Source organism: Lottia gigantea (assembly GCF_000327385.1).
Source record: "Lottia gigantea unplaced genomic scaffold LOTGIsca_179, whole genome shotgun sequence".
Lineage (NCBI taxonomy): Eukaryota > Metazoa > Mollusca > Gastropoda > Lottiidae > Lottia > Lottia gigantea.
The window spans coordinates 97,354-121,495 of NW_008708290.1; the positions used below are offsets into that span (position 1 = coordinate 97,354).

General features: G+C 35.0%; 5 protein-coding genes across 5 annotated transcripts in view; 4 read left to right on the top strand and 1 right to left on the bottom strand.

Moving 5' to 3' along the window:
* The window catches only part of LOTGIDRAFT_174006 (hypothetical protein), a gene marked incomplete at both ends in the record, with an annotated part of 6,767 nt that extends 4,892 nt beyond the window's left edge, over positions 1 to 1,875 (top strand). The window contains one exon of the mRNA XM_009052039.1: positions 408 to 1,875. Within this exon, the coding sequence (XP_009050287.1) occupies positions 408 to 1,875 (1,468 nt within the window). The remainder of the gene's footprint in view (positions 1 to 407) is intronic.
* Positions 1,876 to 2,904: 1,029 nt separating this feature from the next.
* Positions 2,905 to 3,555, top strand: LOTGIDRAFT_174007 (hypothetical protein; the record flags this gene model as incomplete). The annotated part of the gene is made up of 1 exon (XM_009052040.1): positions 2,905 to 3,555. The coding sequence occupies one exon, from the start codon at positions 2,905 to 2,907 to the stop codon at positions 3,553 to 3,555; it is 651 nt and encodes a 216-aa protein (XP_009050288.1).
* Positions 3,556 to 3,985: 430 nt separating this feature from the next.
* On the top strand, positions 3,986 to 5,271 carry LOTGIDRAFT_174008 (hypothetical protein; the record flags this gene model as incomplete). The annotated part of the gene is made up of 2 exons (XM_009052041.1): positions 3,986 to 4,346; positions 4,406 to 5,271. 2 exons carry the CDS (start codon positions 3,986 to 3,988, stop codon positions 5,269 to 5,271), a joined length of 1,227 nt encoding a protein of 408 aa, XP_009050289.1.
* A 1,907-nt stretch (positions 5,272 to 7,178) lies between these two features.
* On the bottom strand, positions 7,179 to 8,082 carry LOTGIDRAFT_174009 (hypothetical protein; the record flags this gene model as incomplete). The annotated part of the gene is made up of 2 exons (XM_009052042.1): positions 7,179 to 7,436; positions 7,627 to 8,082. 2 exons carry the CDS (start codon positions 8,080 to 8,082, stop codon positions 7,179 to 7,181), a joined length of 714 nt encoding a protein of 237 aa, XP_009050290.1.
* Positions 8,083 to 16,185: 8,103 nt separating this feature from the next.
* LOTGIDRAFT_174010 (hypothetical protein) lies at positions 16,186 to 23,716 on the top strand (the record flags this gene model as incomplete). Its single annotated transcript, XM_009052043.1, has 18 exons — positions 16,186 to 16,320; positions 16,558 to 16,740; positions 17,058 to 17,121; positions 17,344 to 17,432; positions 17,734 to 17,898; positions 18,227 to 18,265; positions 18,484 to 18,611; positions 19,118 to 19,235; positions 19,635 to 19,672; positions 19,979 to 20,103; positions 20,290 to 20,429; positions 20,867 to 20,959; positions 21,218 to 21,310; positions 21,495 to 21,636; positions 21,911 to 22,088; positions 22,548 to 22,717; positions 23,184 to 23,260; positions 23,570 to 23,716. 18 exons carry the CDS (start codon positions 16,186 to 16,188, stop codon positions 23,714 to 23,716), a joined length of 2,124 nt encoding a protein of 707 aa, XP_009050291.1.
* Between the last annotated feature and the right edge of the window lie 426 nt (positions 23,717 to 24,142).

Sequence of the window (24,142 nt, forward strand, 5' to 3'; positions counted from 1 at the left end):
TTAACGAATTAATTATTTCGTTAAAACGAAATGTTATTTCATTTAAACGAAATAATTAATTCGTTTAAACGAAATAATTATTTCGTTTTAACGAAATACACTATGTTTATTTCGTTTAAACGAATTAATTTTTTCGTCTATTTCGTTTAAACGAAATAATTAACCCATCTTTTTATTTCGTTTAAACGAAATAATTATTTCGTTTAAACGAATTAGTTATTTCGTTTAAACGAATTAATTATTTCGTTTAAACGAAATAAACATAGGGTATTTCGTTAAAACGAAATGATTATTTCGTTTAAACGAATTAATTATTTCGTTTAAACGATTTAATTATTTCGTTTAAACGAATTAATTATTTCGTTTAAACGAAATAATAAATAAATATGTTTACAATTGCGCCTTAGGGGCTCCGTAGAAAACAGAATAAATGACGTGAAGAAATACTTCAGACGAAATCTTGTGAACGAACCCAAACTACAACAAGAGTTAACGAGTTTGAAACGTCTTATTCTAGTGGATAAAACAAGTGAGTTGATATCTAAATTAGACGATAAGATTACGAAGGTAAAAATAGACGTCCAACGTTTAATAGATAACCCAAATGTAAACGAGGATAGATTGAAACGAAAACTAACCGCTTTGGAAAGAAAACTTGGCGAATTGCTAGCAGAACTAGACAAGACCGCGGACAAAACCGAGTTACAAAATTCGATATCCAATTTGAACGAAAAGATCGCGAAGCAAAAATCAGATGTTCAAGATATAATTAACACACTTCCCATTGACAAAGATACGTTGAAACAACAATTGACTGCTTTGCATACTAAAATCACGGACGAATTACAAAAAGAAGTGGGTGTGATTAAAAACTTTCTTCAAAATAAATTTCGAGATGATATGAAAAATTATATTAAAGAACAGGTCAATCTTTTGGTATCTAGAATTCATGACGATTTTTTGAGACAAGAGAGAAAGTTGAGCAAATTAGAAGCTATTGTCACGGATAAATCGTATTATTTCAATCTACCATTCGAAAGTGACACTGTCTTCGATAGAAAAGACCAAATTTATAAATCAAACAAATACGGATTCAAAGCAGAAATAAAAGTGGGTTATCTCGCATACGGAGAACCTAAAAACGTATTCTATATCGGCGAAACGCAAGAGTTTTCTTTTCGAGGTAATTGTCTGATTCAAATAGAGTTTCCCATGAAGGTTAAAGTCAATAAAGTAGTCTTCAAACAAACCGGTAAGGCCGTCAAACATATTTCATTATTCAATGATGGTAATTTGGAGCAGAATATACGTTTGATTGATAAAAGGGATCAGGAAATTGAAACGAAAAATGGTAAATATGTAGACACCTTTAAAATGGAAGTAGAAAATGATAAGGATATCATTGGAATCAAAGATTTAGATATGATATTGGAGACGGAAAATCCACCATCAACCAACATTGCCAAAATTCCACGACGCTTACACGTACACGAAAAAATAGAATCAACCAGTCACGAGTTTTTACGAACAACAGACTTTGAATACGTAAAACTATATTTCGCTTTAGGTGAAAAATACACTTCGATCGATGTTCATAAAAGTCGACAAGAAAGAGAGTTTATAGTGCATTTATCGTTTGCCGAAGACTCCATCCTTGAAGGTGGTGGTTTTATTTTTAGAGCCAAGATAAACATCGAAAAAGAAAAAAGAAAATATTCCTATCATCTTAACGAGGACCATACGAAAAAAGAAATGTCGTTAGTACGCGTAAATGTTTTTACTTTTAATACCCGCAAATATAATAATGCTAGGCCAAACAAGCACGCTCTATATGATATTCCGTGGTTCTATTTATCGGAAATTCACTTAATTTAACGACTTAAAAAATGGAACTCGAAAGCAGACAACAATACATGATAGACAAACAAGAAGAGTTGAAAATAAAGTTGAGACAGTACAATTCATGCAGGAAAACATGGAGTAGAATCAATTCTGTTTTCAAAACAGCGAGTGTAGTTCTAACGATAGGAACAACACTTGCAACGGCCGTGACTGGTGGATTAATGGTTCCTGTACTTGTCCCAACTGTATTAGCCACAATTACTGCTATTCAAACTTCATCTTGTGGCTTGATTGCTATAGGTTTCACGAGCAAAAAGAAAGCTCATTATAAAAAGAAAACGGATATCTTGAATATGTATCTTAATCAATTATACATCTTTTTCGAAAGATTGAGAGAAGACAAGAACATAACAGTTGAAGAATTACAAGAATTCAATGAAATTTTGGACAAATTCCATACAGAAATATCAGCGGTCAAAATAAAGAAATAATCAAAAATATACACTTAAAAAAATATGATTAAAATCGAACTTGATGAAACATTGATAGAAAACACCCTATTTTCCGATGTTATCAAGGCTATCTCTGATAAATTTAAAACATTCAAAGGACAAATTAAAATAGATGGAGAGATAGTCGAGGAAGGGAATCACAGAATACGAAGGCGAAAACCTACAGATGGTCACTGTTTTATCAAATGCGTCAATGGTGTTTTGAACAAAGATTTAACGTGTAAATTTCAAGAATACATCAACGGGTTTTCAAAAGCAAATAGAAAAGGAGTGATGACTTGTGCTAGAATGAATGAATTCAACAAGAAATTTAACACTTCGTTTCAAATTTATAATCCCAAAAAACAGACATTTTCACCCCAGAGACGTTCACGATGAATTAGATTGGGTTTTGTACTTACACAACTCGCATTTCTGTTTGATTAGAAGAAGCCAAAAAAGTTTGGGAATTCAAGAAATAGAAGGCAATTACGAACAGGTGTGGAAAACGTGTAGAGACGACAACGCAGTAACACAGGTTTCACCCCTCAAACTAAACGTGCTTTCGAGTATGAGCGATGATGCGTTATTCGCTTGGGATTGCGAAACGTATTCAGAAAAAGACACGCGAAGAGCAATTCCTTATGCCTGCACTTTAATTAATTTAGAAAAACTAAGGAAAATGTTAAACAGAATAAATAATCTCTTTCCAGATTTAAAGTCATCAGATCCCCTTCCAGAAGAATTTTATGATAAACTAATGAATGTAGTAGAATATATTTGCATCGATCAAATGTTGAAATATCTAGGTCAATATGATAGAAAGAGATTAATATTAATTTCTCATAACGGCAGTGGATTCGACAACTGGATCGTGCTTAAAAATGCAAAAAAACTAACGCATTGCCCTTTAAAAACACCCAGAGGAATTCTATCTTTTCCTTTATCTAATCCATACTCGGATGAAGATTTACAGAAAAAATGGAAAAGACAGAAAGAAATAAAGGGTAATTATTTACAACATATAAATTTCACGTGTTCCTATCAACACGAATCCTCTAGTTTGGCTGCATGGGGAAATTCTTCCAATCTTCCCGCGAATTTGAGAAAGATTGCCGACGTAGATATCGCTAAATACACGCGAGACAACTGGGAGGAATTGAGAGACACGAATGGGAACCTTACGCCAAGAGAGACACTCTCTGTTTGGGAGCTTGTTTGATAAAATACAACCAAGTCACGAAAGAAGTTGTAAACCAGAATATGTCCAATAATCTAACGGCTCCATCTTTATCTTTAAAGGGTTGGTATTATTTATATCATTACGATAAAGAAATGGTGGAAGAAGAATGGTATACAACTACTAGAATGGTTGCGAAACATACCGAAAAAGAAAATACAGAAAAAGTTTATTCGCACACAAATCCTTTTATAAGAAATTTTATCAGACGATCTATTAAAGGAGGAAGAGTTTCGGCAAATAGAAAATCATTTGAAACGAACAAAATGGAAAAAATTGTAACGTATTAAAGGAATATATTTCACAAAGTGAAAGTAATAACATAATTGATTTATTCAAAGAATACAGCGCAAGCACAAAAGGCAAAACAGAGGTTCATTCGAGACTTAAAAAAATAGAATGTACTAAACTAATGGCATTTGATGCTAACAGTTTATACGCTTCCGCCATGTCGGATTTAGACAGTGAATATCCGAGAGCGGAAAGTGGAAGACCGTTTCTACCAGAAGAAGAAAAAGAATTTGTGATGCTGTTCAATAAACAAAAGTTCAGACCTAGAACAGCTATTTTAACAGTGTGGTTTGACTATCCCAAAAACATGTTCTTCCAACCGATACCAGCTAAAGATAAAATCACTTTCACGAATAAAGAAGGTAAAAAGGAAACTGGTAACAAAATCAGGTTCAGAAATGGTTTCTGTCACGACGTTTTAACATCGGTTGATATTCAAGAAATAGTGAAAGCCGGTGGACGAATTATTAGAATATTAGATGGTATAGTTTAAGAAAATTTTTAAACTCCACCCTATAGAGATTATATTTTATTTTGAGAGATTTAAGAAATAAATATAAACGAGAAGGTAATATCGTGGGTAGTAACTGCATGAAATTATTAGGTAATTCCTTGTATGGTAAATCAATTCAGAAAGATATATTCACAACTAGACATTTATGGAATGAAGCAACTTTACAGGCCAACTTTGATTCACGCGTTAAAACCTATGAGAAAATTAATGATACTCAATATATTGTTGAAACGGAAATTGAAGAAAAAGAGATTACTACCGAAGATAGTAAATCTACACGACTAACACCTAGTCATTTGGGATCATTCGTTTTATCTCACAGTAAAAAAATAATGAACAATTTCATTCACGTCATAAATGGATTTTATAAACCCGAAATATACTATACCGACACAGATAGTTTGTACATTTCATCCAAAAATTGGAAAAAACTAAACAGAGCTGGTTTGGTCTCCGAAAAAGACTATTGCAAAGGTAAAAACGATTACGGTGACGGTGGAATTATATTTGGTTTATATTTAGCACCAAAAGTCAAATACAACATCGTTTTGACTTCTGATGGTGTTTTAAAAGAAAAGAAAACGTTTAAAGGTTATTCTAATGATAAGATAAGTGTAGAAGATTACGTTCTGTTAGCAAGCGGACATGATGTGTCGAACGAATTTAATAAACCATGGGAAAAAAGTTTCACCAATGGAGTAGTTATTCCAAATGATAAACAAACTAAAGTTTTTAGAAGTTATTTGAATAATGTTAAAAGAAAACCACCAAACAGTGAAGGAATTATGTATCCTTACAACGACAAAGATGAGTATAGTTTTGACGAAAACTATGAATTTGATGATTTCGATTTTCTTACTATTCAAGAAGAGAATGAACATTGTTTTAAATGAAGTTGAATGACAATTTCTTCGTTGCCAAAGTCTATGAACCTATTTTTACCGTCTTTGATTTCCAGATTTATATCTTTGATCATGAAAGAATTGACTGGTAAATAGGTCGTTTGAAACGGTTTCTCTATAATTCTGTATCCGATCGGCACCGTAAAAGTCGGTATGCTGTATATGATTTGACGTTTGTGCTTGTTGAAAAATCCACCGTTGATCAAATTACAGTGAATGTTGATCACGTCGATATCGTTCTCGATGTTGGCCTTCTGCGGCGCCAATGTCGATTGCGCGTATATTCGTTTATCGAACCCCAGTAACGCATTCAACGAATTTTCTACGTTGAAATCGACTTGACTGTTATTTCTCAAGATCAGTTTTATTTTGTTCAGATTCAGATTACCTTCGAATTCGATATTGTTTTTGCCGTTCACGCTTCCTGCGTATTCGGATAGGTATTCGTTGATGGCTACGTATTCGTAGCTTCCCGGTAGTAAGCTTATGGTTTCGAACGTAACTCCGTTATCCGTCGATATTTTTAGTTGATTGTTTTTTTCGTTGATGTTTCTAATGGAATTGTAAACGGAGAAATACTTTAATCCCAGTTCGTACTGTTTATTGCGATCGAGTTCATACTCGTAGTCTAGAGACAATTTGATGTCTGGTTTATTCGAGGTGATAACGAACAATTGTTCTTTATTGGACATTTTTAATGACGTTTATATAGTCTTTTTTAGTGATGATTTCTTTCTCCAAAAGTCGTTTTAATATGGCATTGACTTCGTTGTATTGTCTGTTCGATCGATGACCTTCCTTCATGGCCGCTAATATTATTTCTAATCTATTAAGCAATTCTTTATTGTCGTCGGATAAAAACGTTATGCCTTGTCCAGATGCCACCATATCATCGAATTCGTCTATTTCTCGTATGATTGGTGGATAATCTTCTGCATAATCGTCTGATTTCTCTTCATCAGGAATAACTTTATCTAAATAGGTTTCAACTTCTTTCAATCTTCTTGTTTCGGGTCCTGACTTTCTTATTGCATGTAGAAATTTTGAGTATGCAACTAAATCCTTGTAATCGGCGATTTCAACATCCTCGCCATTCATTAAATCTATTAATCCTTTCGTTAATGTAAATATATAGTCTTTTGTGTCGATTTTGAATAAAGGGGAATTTGGACTAAATATTATTCTAAATCCATTAAACAATAAACCTTGATTATCAACGATTGGTGAAATGCTCTTTGGTAAATCTGAGTCAGGGTTTGAAAAAAGACGTTTTATATCATCTAATGTCCTAATTATAATACCATTATATTCAATCGGTTTGGGTTCTATAGGAGTTGTGGATTCTAAAGCTAATTTCTTTTTAATATCCTCTTGAGATTTTAATATGGGTTGAAATAGAGTCTGTAGATTTTCCGTTAATCCGAGTTGTTGTAATCTGTTATTTTCAACTTGGGTCTTTATTTTATTCTTAGCTTTGATATATTCTCTATTCCTTTTTAAAAAATTATTCCAATCCGTCATTTTTAAAAAAATAAAATTAACATATATCGATCATAACTCTTTCTCCCGCAGGTTTTCTAGTATTTACAAATACATATCCATGATCATCTGGGTTTCTCCATTGAGCTTTACAAACCTTTTTAAATGTATCTCTGTCCATTCCGTGATTTATAGACTGAATGATTTGAGATAAATCTTTATCGTTTAATTCAAATAATAAAAAACAATTTGCATTTTTTCTAATGAACATAGAATCCATCCCGTAAAAAGATTGGGGTTGGTATATGCAGTGACAGTTGTGATGTCTTCCTTTGGTGAAGAATTCTTGTTGAACAGTTTGATTTCTTTGCGCTACGCAGTCGTCAAACAATATTAAGTTCTTTCGATTGCTATCAATATTAGACATTTTTCATAAGAAAAACTTTTATATCCGTTGGATTCTTTCCTTCGATGTAGTTATCTATGATATCTTTTATTTCCACTTCTTCGTTTTCTTCGTAATATTGAAATAGGTCTTGAACATCTTTCTTTGGTAAATATTCCAAAGCTTTGAGAAATTGATAATACGATTGCTCTGGTGTTGTTGTGTAGATATACAGAGAATCGAAATCTAAAAGGTTTGGTGTTGTTAAAAGTGAGATGAGTTTTCCCAGAACCTGAACTACCGCATATACACATGAGCATTGGGTTATAAGGAAATATTTCCGAATGATTAAATTTCTTGCCCATTTTTATTTATTACATTTTCGTACCAAAAATCACCCCGTTGCCTTTATACTTTGAAAGGAAGATTCCCTCGCCCGAACGTATGTTTTTAAAAAATATGGCGTCACCCTTGTGTTTGACCTCCATTTCTCCGGTGTCGATTTTATCTATTAATTTGCTTAATCCCTCTTTAACGGTTTTCTTGGTTTCTTCGCCAAATCTTTGTCCGAATTCTTTAACCGTCCCTAATATATCTCCTATTCCCGAACCTCCTCGTGCTTCTCTTTCCATTGCCAAATTGTGTCTACGTTCTTCAGCTTCTTTTACTGCAGCTGCTTTACTTGCGTTGGCAGCTTTGACTGCACCAGCTGCAGTTAAACCAGCAAAGATTAAAGGTAAGAAAGGTAAAAATCCACCTTTTTTAGTTAAATTCTCATCAATTCTTTCCAAGTCTATATCGTCTCTGACTTTGCAATGTTTGTATTTATCGATAATCTTTTGGGTTATATGCACTTTTTTACCGTTGTAAGTTATTAGAGTCGGCGAATTCGTTTCCATAGCGTCTATTATTTTCATAACTAAAGTTTCTGGTTTCATTTTTAAAGGGTGTTTTTTTATTCAATTCTTATCATTCTTCTATCTGATATTTTAATCAAATGTTTTGCTTCTTCCAGCAATAAACAGTAGCCGGTCACATCTCCTTGTGTTTTATCGATGTGAATATTTATGTTTACCCCTGTTTTGAAAAGATCTTCTTGATGAGCTGACAGATCGAAACAAAAGATTGGATGATTGAGTGAAAAATCTGTGTATTCAAACTGAGGCGTATTTCCAAACAATTCGCACATGTTTTTATAGTTTCTGTACAATTCGTTGTAATCTTTTTTGGAAGGATCAATTGTCAAAGGTTGATTGGGATAATTATCATTGTTCAATCTGACTTGAACTTTGCGAATGATGGGATCTTGAGTATGGTTCAATGCCACTCTAAAAATGTTGTTGTTGTTTGTCTGAGAGTCTGGCAAGTTTTTGAAACCGACCATTAGATATCTCGCTGGTTTGACGGTGTTAGTAATTGGCCACGTGGTGGATTCTCCCGTTAAAGTCATGTTACCTACCGTGTTACGACGAAGAAAAGCAATTTCGATGTCTTTGGTTAAAGAGTTGAATATTCTCGTTTCCACTTCTACAGAAGGAGTAATTACCGGTATGTAAAGTTGGATATTCGTTATTTCCAATTTTGCATCTGAACCATTCTCTCCAAAGAATATCTTATCGTTGTTGATTTCTCTTTGCAAATGAATTTTATACGGTAAACCTATGGAAACCTTTCTGTGTTCCAAGAGACCAAATAAAGGATACAACTTCCAATTTACGTAATTACCCCATCTGTTGTTCTCGACGACATTGTTGTATTGAAGCGCTCGTTTTTCAAATCCGTGATTTACTCCGCGAGTCACTCTTTCCAGCGTGTTTCTAGCAACTACCCTTATCCTAGCAAGGTCTGCATCATTTGCTACAGTTCTGACCGGTTCTTTTAAAACTTCTCCGTCACCGACATCGGGAATCCATCCCGAAACTGAATCGTAGTTTTTGGGATACAGAACCGTTTTCAACATTGTGTCAAACTCGCCGGGGTGTTTTATGGTCTCTATAGGATTTGAACCAGCTTCCAAAACCATTTCGCTGAATAAAGACGGAAAGAAGTTGTTTTCTAAAGTCGTGTTGGTTTGTGGAATTCGATTCTGAGTGGCGTCTTTGAAATCGCATCGGAAATGGGCATCGGAAAGCAGCAACCAATTGGACAATGAATTAATTTCAAAGGTAACTCTTCCTCCGTCGTTTATTTGGGTCTTTGTCCCTACCGATGGTGAGATGATTACGTAATCCTCTTTCTTCTTGTTGAACGAATATTGAATCGGATCATACAATTAAAAGATTGGATCTAATCTGTAATTTTTACTTGCCATTTTTATCCAATGATTTTAAACCCTTTTCCTTGCTTTTCTAAGGCTTGTCTTTCTAGTCTCTTATTTCTTAGTTCTCTTATTAGCTGAAGTTCTTTAAGTTCGTTAGATTTTTTCACTGCATCACTAATATTTACTCCTGCTTTTGCCACAGATCCAAGAGCTTGCGCTCTTGAGGAAATGAGGGATTTGTTGTTTGAGACAAAATTGGCCACTTTGGGGATGAGAGATGTTAGCGCAGAGAAGAAACCGTCTCCTTCGGATTTTTTTTGTTCGTGTTTTAAAATTAAAGACATTTTTAATGCGGTTATTTTTTACTGTATTATTATTAGTGATCTGTGGTTTCGGTAATTTATAATTGGGGAGTTTGTTATAATACAGTTTGGAGGAGTCTGTTATAATACAGTTTGGGGAGTCTGTTATAATACATTTTAACAGTTTCGGGAGTGTGTTATAATACATTTTAACAGTTGTGTCTTTTCGGATATGACGCATTGAAAAAGCTGCGCATGCGCAGAAGTGAAATGCGTCATATCCGAAAAGACATATACTACTGACAACCCCGACTGTGAGGGGCTGTAACTCTCCAAGCGTATCCAATAGACATAGCTGGTCTATTATGACATAAAGGCCTATTGTTGGCCTAACTACCCTGCAAAGCACAGCTCTGTAGCACCTACCGTCTGCCTACGGTAGCTGTTTTTCAAAGTTTCACCCTGCTTAATTGTCCCAGTCGGCGGCCATCTTTAGTCATTTTGGTCAAGAAATTTCTCAAAAAATTTGTTTCTCTGTTTTGGCTATGTTGGAACTTGGGGGCCCCAGAGATGGTAGAAATTCGATTCAAAGTTATATCGAGCGTTTTGGTGGAAAACTAGAGGCGAAAAACTGGTCCAAATTAAGCCATTTTCGCGACAACCCCGACTTTGAGGGGCTGTAACTCTCCAAGCGTATCCAATAGACATACCGACTCCTTCAGGGCCCCGCGGAATGGATAACTAATGATTGTTTTAAAGTTATCTTACTAACGATCATTTTATTTGTAATGAAATTGTATGGTTTAAGAGACAATTTATTCATGTTAAGATATTTTACGAACTATTAACTTTTAAGTAAATTGCAAAATTCCTTTTTATTTTAGAAAGTGGGTCTGTTTAATATTTATTGGGTCAGTATTAGAACTCCAACTGTACATTATTAGTAGTAGCGTTCATGGAATGTATACGTTAGTCGGTGGGTCGCAAATTTTATGGTATATCTCACATAAAATAATTTATTATCAATTCTTTTATCTATTTTTGTTTCAAATCATATTTTCGTTATGTATTTCAGCTTGGGTCAATTTATTGTCACTTTAAATTTTACAACATTTCTAAAGTTCAAGGTTATTACAGTGTATAATATTGTGATACATGTCAAGATATTAGACAAAACAAAACTGAGTGTTTGTCCTCATTTGGCTATTCACACAGGCATAGTTAAGGGATCAGAGCAGTGCATCTTTATTATATTCAAACAACTATTTACATGGCCTTTATTACAAAAATTTGCAAAGAAACATTCCAACGTCAATTGTTGTTAATCGTGCGGTGGGTTCGTTTTGCCGCATTGCCCAACTGCGCAAAAACGACTTCTAAAACGAAACTAAGGTTTCTGATAAAATTCGGAATGACTATTTGTTTCACATGATATTGGTATTTATTTTATTCCAGATTTTACCATAAAACTATACTTTCGATTTCCCTAACAGGTCCAAATTATGAATAAAAAGAAAATCGATGCAGGGCAACAGATTAAAATACTTCGTTTCATGTGAAACAAATTGTCATTCCGGATTTTATCAGAAACCTCTAGTTTCGTTTTACAAGTCGTTATAGTGCAGTTGGGCACGATGCGGCAAAATGGGCAATGCGGCAAAACGAACCCACCGTTAATCGTGGACTATTGGAGTTAACGTGTGATCACAATTTTTTTATAAACTAGTGTCCAAAAGAAACGATACCAACTTATTTTCAAAATTGTTTTTTACTAAGTGAATTGTCTAATATGAAAACATGCCAATTCGTATTGCACATCCCAAACACAGCATAGTCGATAAAAATACCGGGAACACGTGATCACTTCGGGGAAAAAACGTAAATTTCGTGAAAGTGACATTTCCCTGTCTAGCATGTTCTGCACGTGCATAAAAACTGTATAAAACGGCTCATCAGACACGTTGATATCACAGCAACAAAAAGAACACAAGATATGCCACTTTTGACAGCCATCGACAGAGAGAGAGCCGTTGGAATGGTCCAACAAGGAGCGACACACGTCGACGTCGCCAGAAGGTTGGGCTGCGCACGCATCACTATCACCAGGTTGATGCAGCGGTTACGTCAGACAGGTCAGACGTCAGACAGGCCCAGGAGTGGAAGACCACGAGTAACCACGTCCCATGAAGATCGGTACATCCGGGTATTACACCTGAGGAACCGCACCGTAACAGCGACGTCCACGGCGGCTACAGCACTGGGACACAGGATCAGTCGACAGACCGTCTACAGGAGACTACGGCAGTATGGTATCCGGCCACGTCATCCCTACCGCGGACCGCTCCTGACGCCTCGACACCGGAACAACAGACTGATCTGGACCAGGCGAGTTCGACGTTGGCAACGGCGGGACTGGGCACGTGTTATGTTCTCTGATGAGAGCAGATTCCTCATCTTCAAAAACGATGGACGGCAGCTTGTATACTGACGATTTGGTGAACGTTTGGCGCCTAACTTTATCCAACAGGTCCGGTCGTTCGTATGTGGTGACGTCAAAACGAGGCTTTTCGTAATTCGTGGAAACCTGAATGCACAGCGTTATATTGACGACATCCTATGGCCTGTTGTGGTGCCCTTTATTCAGCAACAGCCTCGTGGACTCCTTTTCCAACATGACAATGCAAGGGCACACAGCAAGATTGATACAGAACTTCCTTGCCAACGCCAACGTACAGGTTTTACCATGGCCCGCATGTTCACCGGACATGAATCCCATCGAGCACTTATGGGACCACCTCGATCGGCAAATCCGACTTTGCCGTGTGCCTCCAGTCAACGTCCAGGACTTGGAACGATGTCTCCTCGAGGAATGGCAACGAATCACTCCCAACGTCATCAGACGTTTGACGGCATCAGTCCGTAGGCGTGTTCTGGCATGTATTGATGCTGGTGGTGGACATACCCGCTACTGACTTTGTGACGTGTGGTGTGACATTTCCCGTTGTTTCTGTGATCAGTGCTCTAACGAAATGTTCTTTTTTCGACCCCACCCATCTTTAAAGGCTTGTCATATTGGTTGTACAGATTTTATTGAAATGAAATTTTTGTACAGATGTTGTGAAAGGATTTCTCAAAAGCATAACACCAATCCTAAACTTCTGCATTGTTTAGTTTTTCTTTTATGTCGTTGCAAACAGGTGGTATCGTTTCTTTTGGACACTAGTTTATTTCAATAGTATACCGTCCGATTACTAGTTGTCAAAATTGCATTTCTGAAAGTAATTTAATAACAATTTGCACATCAACTTAAAAAGAAAGGTTTTAGATAATCCAAATACAATTTAAAATTGTCATTTTCAATATAAATCATCTAAGAAGATATTTATCTTTATAGATAAAAGTATCAAACAAACATAATATTATTTCTTTGGACCCGCAGATGCTCTAATACCAATGACACACAAATAATGATATTTTGAATTTGAAATTATTCAAAGAAGTCCAGTCAGACATTACAAATGTAAGAGAGTAATACGGAATAAAACGCAGTAATGTGGCTTATTATTCAAGTCGAATTTTCAAAAATACCCTAATGTTCTATTCTATACAGTTTTAATACCCATTCGTTCAAACCAAGAAACAAAATAGACTACACCGTTTTAATGACTGGAAACGTCTCCGGGTGTATAATCCATATACTGAATATGGTCAAAGGGAGATAATATAACACAAGTGTGGTCTGTGGCCAAAATAACAAATATATCAAGTAAACGATATAAGCAATGTAGATTTTACAAGAAAGATGTCAAAGTAAACAAGGCGCAAAGTGGCTTCAGGAAATCGAAAAGAATGAGCCTGTCTGAGCCTGCCTCACTAGCGACAGCCGCCTTCAGTTTTGTTTATTGAATTAGTTAATACCGTGAATAGAAATATAGCCAGTTTGAACGTATATCTCATTTCATGCACTTTTCGAATTAACTTTAGATTTCGAAATCAATCAGCAAATACAATTTTATAAAATAGCAGAATTTTTCACATGTAAGTTGTTTCTCCATTACTAAACTTGTCTTTGCCGACTTCAATGCAATTTTTATGCAGTGAGGACAAAATAAATGTAGATAGCTTGCGGTCAAAGGGGGATAATACTTTGTCTGATGTGTGACTCTTTGTGATTTCAAAAAGAATGACTCATGTTTGGAATATTCCTTAATTGAAATCTTCAATGGAATTGTTACAATGACCAACATTTGGAAATTACAAATTGTCTTCTGTAATTCATTTTTTAAAATAACATTTTTTTTTTCAGTATTTAGAATTTGCATGATCTGAGACTCTCAGTAGTATCTCTTAGTTTATATTTCATTTAATACTAAAATAAATTGGCAAAATGCGTTTGTGTAAACAAAGTAAGGAGAACAGCAAAGAAAAAATAAGAATCTTACTAAAAGCGTTGCATTATTCACAAACTACAGCATTTGCGGGTTCCATTAGAATTTCCCTGTCGGATAAACACACTAAATAAAAGGCAACAGTGTCAACAAAAAGATACATTTAAAAATATATATCCTGTTCAGATTAAAACATTGTTGAATGTTGATCAATCCACAAACCAGGTTACCAACTATACAAACATGCACGTGCTTTTCTCTCTACTAAGTATTCAAAACACCCAGGACACACTCGCGCTGTAATAAAGCCAGAAAATCCACCCTGAAAATCACAACGAAAGATAATATAAGAAAAAGGATACAATAAAACAGTTATCATGTAAGTAACATGAGTTTGTCTACACTTGGACTGTGCGTTTCTGGTAGTGATCAAACGACGGCATTTGGAAGATTTGGTGTGTAGCCCCAGCTGATTTCAGACTGACCCTTAAGATGGAAATGACCAAACATTTTGTATTTTTGAATCGCGCAAAAGTTTAAGTCATTGTGCATCTGTTTAGGGAAACAGAAAGTGTTAGTTGTTTCAGATTTCAACGGATAATTTTGTTTATTTTTGCTGTAGAAGTATTTGCAATTGAAAGGTAAATATTGATAACAAAGTTGTTGAATGTCTGTCATTAATACCACTTTCGCACTGCAAAAGTAATTCGGTTCTATCGAGTTCTATCCAAATAACTTCTGGTTGCTTTCACACTGGCAAAAAACTTATACGGTTATAACCAGAAGTTATCCAGATAGAAAAATCTACCTCAAGAGGTGGATTTCGTCTGGATACGATCCAGATAAGTGGCAGTGCGAAACCAAACAAGAAGTTATCCGGATATGTTTATCACGTGGGGTGTCACGTGTATAAGCACTTCAAAATGGCTCCTGTTGGCGGGTACGTTATAATGGTATTTGACGGGATTGAAAAAGTACACGAATTGTCTAGGAAAAGAATAAATATATATCGGAAGAGGAAACAGAAAATCCTTTTGTTTTTATTTTCATATTTTTTATTATAAACAAGGAATTTCAGTCTCGTCAACTGTGGGTGCAACCTAGGTCGGAATGGTGGATGAGAGCTGGTATTATTAATCTGAACGAGTTGGCAATAGTTGAAAAAACATGTTTATTCCTCTTCATGCCAACTAATTCATCTTGAATTTTAGTATCCCCCCAGACAGCGAGCATGCAGCGAATTTCGTCGTTGCTCCAATTATAATTGCCAGCGTCCATATTTGTTTTTAATGTTTTGTCACGTGACATGATGTGTTACTAAAAATAAAAAGTTATCCAGATAACTTGACTCGGCAGTGCGAAAGCGGCTATCCAGATAGGATTGCAGTGCGAAAGCAACCCGAACCGAACCGAATCGAACCGAACTGAATCGGATTTTTCTATTCGGTTATAACCACATTCAATAATTCAGTTGTGCAGTGCGAAAGGGGTATTAGTTTCAATGGTCGGTTGGTAGATGACAAGTTAACGCTTTCTTTCAGCGATTCTGTTCTGTTGAGTTGGTTAAGTTTGAATTCTCTATATTCCAAGTTGTTACAATTACCCCATATCGTTTCTTGTCCATTATAACACAATATTTTGCGCCACCCATGTCATGTAGTGTTAGTTGATCTCTAGTTTAGTCAAGCTCAGTATGAATTCCTTTCGAGAAAAATGGCAAGATCATGAAACCTATTTTTCTATCAGGTAGGAAATAGGTGAGCTTTTAAAGATGGGTTCCGTTATTTTCATTTATGAAAATGAAAATGCTAATACCTATATGAATAGAAAATAGGTGTTCTTGGAGAAATACCAGTTTATCTCACATGTCCCCACTTTATTTCTAATTTATTGGACTGACATATTGAGGAAAATTGCGTCAAGAGATGGGCGTTTTAATTCTCTGCAGTCTGAAGTTACAGTTATGTAGTTTAAGGTCGACCACACTAAAAAGATACCTTTTAACTTTATCTAATCAATTGACCTTGAATGAAGAGACAGCTATGAGTTAATTATCGTCTTAGTTAGTAGGCCAAGACTTTATCTGTGAAGATGGTGTACCGAATTATTTTACTACTGTCTATATTATCCTGTGGATATTGTACACAGGACAGTAATTATATTGTAGATAGTTCGGGTGGATATGGCAGAACATTCGATGGTATCGGAGCTATCAGTGGTGGTGGGGTACGTTTTGTCAATATATTTATAATGTAATGTCTGTAAAGGTCGATTGACCGACTGCTAGCAACAACTATCAATTGCATGAACTCAGAGATCTGATTTTTCAAAAGAACTCTCACGATTTGCAACTGCAATTTCTGATTCCAGGAAAGCTAACTATTAGTAAAAAAAAATGGTTGTTACTAAAAAGCGAATTCGTATCTCTTTTCTATATTTTCAATTGTTTTTGTCAAATTTTAGGCCCTAGCTGATATCGTTTGCTATCCACAAATAAGAACAGGGCAGAGAAACTGTTTGGTTTCTCTTCGAATTGCAATTTACTTGTTATTTGTTTACGGCTTGTATCTTCTGCAGGCAACATCTAAATTGTTGATGAACTACCCTGATCCTGAACGATCTGATATTTTGGACTTTTTATTTATGGTAAGAATGATTCCTTAACCTTGTATCAATAGACCTGCAGTTGCCATAGATGTAAAGTTAATATAAATCGAATGTAGAGACCACAATCTTGTAGTGTATAAGACAACATTATGATTCGGGATGTTAATTGTATACATACTTCTACAAAGGAGACGCTGTATCTGTATTTACATATATGACCGTTTTAAAGTTGAAGGAACTATGGAAACGACTATTTTAATTATTAGTGATTGTTCCCAATGAGTATAGCACACCAGAAATATTACTAGACTATATTTCTTTATAGAATATATAAAGGTTGCATTTTTTTCATTTAGCCAAATTATGGGGCCTCTCTTCACATTTTCAAAGTTGAAATTGGCGGTGATATGCAAAGTACAGGTAATTATTTAATGCTCCTATCAATTGATAATTTCGAATGCTGGTGAGTTCTCAAATCTAAGAGCCTCAATCTCAGCTATGTCTTTTCAATTATTTTGCCAAAGGGATGATTAAAGACCACGAACAACACTGGGCTCCATTGAAATTTCTTGGCGTGTTGTCTTATTTTAGGCCTAAACATTTTTGTGTTAAACTTTTTCATTCACCTATTTTTGATTCTAGAGGGAACAGAAGCATCCCACATGCACAATAGTTGGGACTTAAATTTTGATCGTGGTTATGAATGGTGGTTAATGAAAGAAGCCAAAAAGGTTAGATCATTTTTCGATTCATGACACTTAACTGAATTCATTCATCACCCAACTTCAATAATGTTCCTAAGAGCCCTTTTTGTGACAATACTTGTACTTTAAATGTATAATATATGTTCACATTTTGTCTTATTATCGTTAGAGTCTGCAGCAATTATTAAAGGCACACTATGGGAATTGGAATGACGTAATAACGGTGGAAATTTGAATAAATATTATTCAAAAATATATAGTTTTCAACCAACCCAAATTATATGTAAAACTATCAATCCCCTGTCCCTAATCATGATTTTCTTTGCAGAGAAACCCTGATATAAAGCTATATGGGTTACCTTGGGGATTTCCAGGGTTTTTGAGGGATGCTGAAGGAACTCCGTGGGGTAATATTCAACATACTGCTGATTATATTGTTACATGGGTAAAAGGGGCTAAAGAACATCATAAGTTGAACATTGACTTCATCGGGGTATGTATATATATTAGACGAAGTATGTCAGATTGGCTGTTGGATGGACCATCACGGTTCATTTATTTGGTTATTAAAATCTGTAATCTACCTTAGACGAAAATCTTAACCAATGTGTCGCTCATCAATGTAATGCGAATATGTAGATTACTCAAGAAGCAAAGACCTAGTTCTGCAGCGATTTCTTCATGAAATATTTAAAATTAGAAATGTGCATTCATTCATCTACTAATTTCATTATTGAACATGATAGCTTCGTATTCCTACTCACATGCAGTGTGGGATGAATGAAACACAGGTCTAATCCTGCAATTTATTTACTTTTTAGATATGGAATGAAAGTCCGTACAATATTTCTTATATAAAGGTTAGTAATTTTGTTGATTAAATTTTATCACCAGCACAGACTTCCTATTTACGAATTACTCTCTGACATGGTTTGGCAACGCTGCATCTATTTCCAGGGGTCCGCATTTAAGATTTTAGTGCACTGTTAGCAAGTGTTGTTATCGAATAGAGATTATATCAACATGTCTACAGTGAACAATACGAAGATTACGAGCTATTCTGTTTTTTGACATACAGACACTACGAAAGACATTGAATGATGCTGGCTTTTCAAAAACCAAAATTATCGCTGCCGATGGGAAATGGGACATAGCTGATGATATAGCTCGCGATCAACAACTTGCTGATGCGGTACATGCCATTGGGTGAGTTCAAGGCTTGGCTGGTTTTATACAACATTCTAATTATTTAGATTCTTCGAAAGTCACTAGACACGGCTGGATTCTCAAAAACTATGATTATAGCTTCGGATCAATCCGCTTGGCCAATAGCTAATGATATCGACCATGATAAACAACTGAATCATTCGATTTACGCAATGGGGTGAGTAAGATAAAGCTCAACTTCATGTTGACAAAACGCCGAGTTTCTTTCTGACTACTCAATTGTAATCCTGATTAAAAGCGCTGATTGTCTTTATTAGCCAATCTGAACTTTTTCATTTCCCCCGTACTTCATCTGACGGATTCCTGTTTACATTGACAAAATATCGCAATCTACTTCTAGGACTCATTATCCGGGCACCACGTCAACACAATCAGCTCTCGATACTAACAAGCCGTTATGGGCATCAGAGGATTGGTCTGATAACAATCCTCTAATTGGTCCGGGATGTTTAGCAAGAGTAAGTGCGTTTTTTTCATTATTTCAGAACTCACTATCCTGGTACGTTCTCAGACACTCAAGCTGTCAGTACTAATAAACCATTGTGGGCATCAGAAGACTGGGGTTGTACAGATCCTATAGTTGGTCCTGGATGTCTTGCTCGAGTAAGTCCTAGGTGGCATGTATTGTGAACTGCTTGATAAGACTGCTTAAAGAAATCCAGTCGTCTTTTGTTTTTTTATTGCGAAGGAGTTTTTATTTTGAGCAGTTATCTGTATATCTATAGGTGATAAACTATTTATTCGGCAACTTCGACAACGATTGCATGAAAACCAAATATTGATATTGACTACAGCTTTTGTAGAGCTTGAGAGAGGGCTACAAACATTAGTACAGGCTGAATTATAGTGAGAAGCGAATTATTACAAAATTCATTCAATATGGTCCTTCATTGCCTTTCGGGCTTTCCAAAAAGAGAAAAATGCACATCAATTTAATGTAAACAGTTAAGTGAATGTGAAACATCGATATAGAGTGATATTAAGATGTTTTATTCGTTTCAGACATTGAATCAGAATTACGTAAATGGATACATGACATCGTAAGTGGTTTTGGATTTTTTAGATTCGTTTAGAATTGCTGCCCACTGGATGAATCCACAGTGTAACTCTATATTATCAATATAACCTTGTAAGGTTTTCTAAAATAAGTTAACCACTACCAGTACCATGAACTTATTGTTTAGGTGAACATTTTGAGAACTGAATTAAATCTTTTAGCATATGAACTATTGGATAAAAGAGTAATTTGTCTGAAAATGTGTTTCGCCATTGAAAATACGGGTATTATATTAAAAGCATTAAAAAACAAATGTTTGAAATTACCCCAATTGTGTATTGTATCGTAGGACTATAATCTGGAATATAATATCAAGTTATTATTATGGATTACCCTGGTACGGATCAGGCTTGATGACGGCCAGTGAACCATGGTCTGGGCATTATATAGTAGCACCAAATATCTGGGTAACAGGTAAGCATTATCTTAATTTGCAACTTAGTAATAGTAAAATAGTAAATGAAAATATAATGAATTTAAGTATATTCTTCCGAAGATGGGCAAAATGAGGGAATTCAAGAATATAAAATACAACCCAATCTTGCTTGTGCAAGATAATTGCTGATAACAACAGTTTTCCTTTGCCATTGACTATTGCAGCTCATACAACACAGTTTACTCAAATTGGATGGAAATATTTAAAACATGGTTCTGGTGTTGGAAAGTTGAATGGTGGTGGAAGTTATGTTGTATTAGTTAGCCCAGACGAAAAGGATTTTACTATCATTATAGAAACAATGGTCAGTGTTACTGTTAGTTTAAAACAGTTTTGATATTTACTAATATTATATTGTTTACTCACATTTTCTTGCTTATTATGTTGACTACATATTTCCCTTCTGATGATGTTGACTACACATTTTTCGCTAATAATGTTGACTACATGTTGTTGCTGAAAATGTCTTCTCTTTGTTGCTGAATATGTTGAATACACTTATACTTGCTGATAATGTTGACTACATGTTTTTGTTGAAATCGTTGACTATCTAAATGTTTTCTGACTCATAATGCGTACTGCAAAAACTGATAATGCTTACTTCAGCTCCGCATACAGACGACAAATAGTTGTGTAGATTTTTTACTGGACTTGTCTTATCATATAAATTACGTTCCCGACTGAAATTAATGGCATTTAGTTTACTTGCGAATAATATTGCGTATTTTATTTGCCTTTAAGAGTCATGATAATTCAATTTGCGTAAGACCACCATTACCGCCGTATAATGTTGCCGGATCTCAAACGGCCATGTTTGATCTGAAAGGTTCATTGGTAAGATTTATTACGTTCAGTCTACATTCATCTGCAACAATGATTTAAAATGATATAGTTTGAATTATATCAATCACAATAGGTTCGATTTCGAGGCAAAATTATTTTTCATCGTGGCTCCAGTTTTTACCCTTGATTTCCTGTGCCTGATTGCTTTAGTTTCAATTCAATCTAATGTCTTAACTATCCCACGAAAAAATATTTAAAATACATGTCATTTTAATCTAATGGTATTCGTGTGTTCTTCTCTTGAACTAGGCAAAGATTACACAAAAGCTAAACGTTTGGTATAGTCGTATTGGTTATGATGAATTAATTCCAGTTTCCTTTCAAAAACAAGATCAAATACAAGTATGTATCAGAGGTACTTTAATTTACTATTCCTTGATATTTCTCGTTCCAATTTTCTTTATTGCTATGAGCAATATTGCTTTAGATTTTTATGATCCACAAAGCCCTTTCAGTGTCCAGGTTCATAAACCATTCGATGTATACTATACGTTTCATTCGGTTTTTAATTATTTTTTTGTTGTAGATAAATAACGGAACTATTAAACTTAATATACTAATCAACGAATTGTGGACTTTAACAACAGTAAGTACTGGATATAAAGGCAGTGTCCCATTTATTCCAGAACCACAACCCTTCTCACTACCATACAAAGAGGATTTTGAATGTAAGTGTATTTCTGTTCCTTCCTAGATTTTTCCCATTTATCAAATACGATCTTGCAACTGATTTCACATAAATGATAATGTGTATATAACGTGGGTAATAAAAACGAATATCATAGCATTCCAGTTCAGCGTGGTGGAAGAAATTTTTATCGTGCATGGTGCTCTTTAAATATGCCTATCACTAAAACAAATCGCTAGGAATTCTTTCAATCATAACATTTGTTGATAATTTCGATGAATGGGCGTAATTAATAAAAACAACCACCCTTTCAGCTTACAACATCAGTCAGGAGCCCTTTGATTTCTCTCAGCAAGTTGGATCGTTTGAAGTGGATGTAATGGATGGCAATAAGTTTATGAAGCAGGCTGTTTTAGAGCCACCTGTTCATTGGTTTTATTGTCAGATTGACAAAGAAAATACGACTCTGAATGTATTTGGCGATTACAATTGGTAGGCTTATCCTCTTTCTATAATGTAATCATAATTATTATATCACAAATTATATACTTGGATCTTTTTATTAAAGAAATTATGGCACAATAAGACACAAACTCTAAAGAGAAAACGAAGACTCTAAAGGCAGATGTTCTAATCTTGACAGCGAAATATCGAAAAAACTAACAACTGTGGTCAATCGGATGTTGGTAAATTATGACATCATTGGTCGAAGGTCGACGGCAAGATCCATTTGTTTGTTAGGAAGTAGTAAACGAGCAACTAGTGGCAAATACCACTTCCTTTCAGTTTTGTCCTGCACAAAGTTAACCCCCTTCATCTGGCAATGTCTTCTGAACAAATCAGAGCTCACATATTTCATCATTATAAGAGATGCTGTAAATCATTGAGACGCCGCGGTTTCTGACACATTTTCTATCAAGTTTCCGAATTATTTTCCGTTCTTTTGGTTAGGAAAGACATCCATGCTGAAGTAAATGTTATGATACCAACTGTAAATGGAAGTAAGAGTGTGTATTTAGCTGTAAGGGCAACAACTGCTGGATGTCGAGCTTTGTTATCTTCTGGCTTGTTTTTCTTCTTTTATCCTACAGAGCACAGATTTGTGCTGTCAACAGATTTGTGTAAGTTTAGTGGGAAATTAACTGGTATAATTTAAATACAAGGCACTAGCAATGCCATTCTGTAAGGCGAAAACATACGCCACTGATAGTATTTTTGGAAGTGGAATAATATATAAAACAAATGCAACTTTCAACAATATATGGTATAAGGCCTATTTTCATTCGTCAATTGTGAAAGGCATAGAAATCTTATATTATTTGGTATTTACAACTGGATATGAAATTTGCTTACTTTTGAGCCTATATGATTTTATTAAATACAATACATTTTGAAGCAATGATATAACTGAAAGAGTGATGGATGTACATGTAGAAGAAAATTGTACACCACGGGTCGGAGACACTAAATGACTAGAGCAGAAACGTCGCAAAACAACTTATTGCTGGATTCATTCTGTAATAATAATGCATTGTTGTAAAATACATGTACTCAGTTTTTCTTCTTTATCTTATGTCTTTATTTCAGTACAAAAGAATGTTCTAACACAAGGAAATATAGCTTATGTAAAAGATTCGTGGAATAACTTATCTCTCACTGTAAAGGTACGTGAAAAACTCTCTCGTCTACATAAAGTATCTGCGTACTGGACACGAACACCGGTCTTCATTCTTGTTCCTTGAAACCAAATGTGTCCTCCTTGGTTGTACTTGAAATTTCTGAATATTTATAATCATAGCAACTGCATAGAACGCGTGCATCGATATTTACTCGACAAAAAACGACGATTTCATAAACGAGTATCATTAATTTGATAGTAACAGGAAGTAAAATTGAAACACATCAAGAAACTGTTGTTACTTAGAATCTCACGCTACATGTACGTATATAACATTTCATGTTTATAATTTCAGGGAAATCAGCTATCTGGTTATGTCAATTCTGATTTTATATTCAATGTAACTGTTCCTGTAGCAATAACTAATGGTTGGGTTGCATTTGGTTCCTATCCGTTTGGTTTAGCCTATTTTGATGACGTTTTTATATATACTGTAGACTAGAATATAATTAATTATTCAGAAATGCGATATATATTGTGAAAAGAGATTATACTAATTGGTGTATTAAAGTAGCAGATTCGACATCCGTGTGACCAATCTTACCTTAGTCTCAGAAACTGAAATTAGCTAAACTAATCAGTAATAGTATTTACAGCAAACTGTTGAAATTGAGAAATCAAAAATGCTTGTTTGAGGTATTTTGAAGTAATTATGCTATTTTCGTACATTTCTTGTACTTTTGAGGACTATTAGTCTATATTCAAGACCCAAATCATCGCCCATCTCTACAGTATTCTCCTGCATAAATAAAGTAAGAGGAAAATCGCCGTGCAGCGAGGAAAGCTTTTCCTGGCAAGCTCCATAAGCTCACCTCCGTCCAGATTTGAAACCACTGCATACTTTGTTTCATGCACACCTTATAGTACC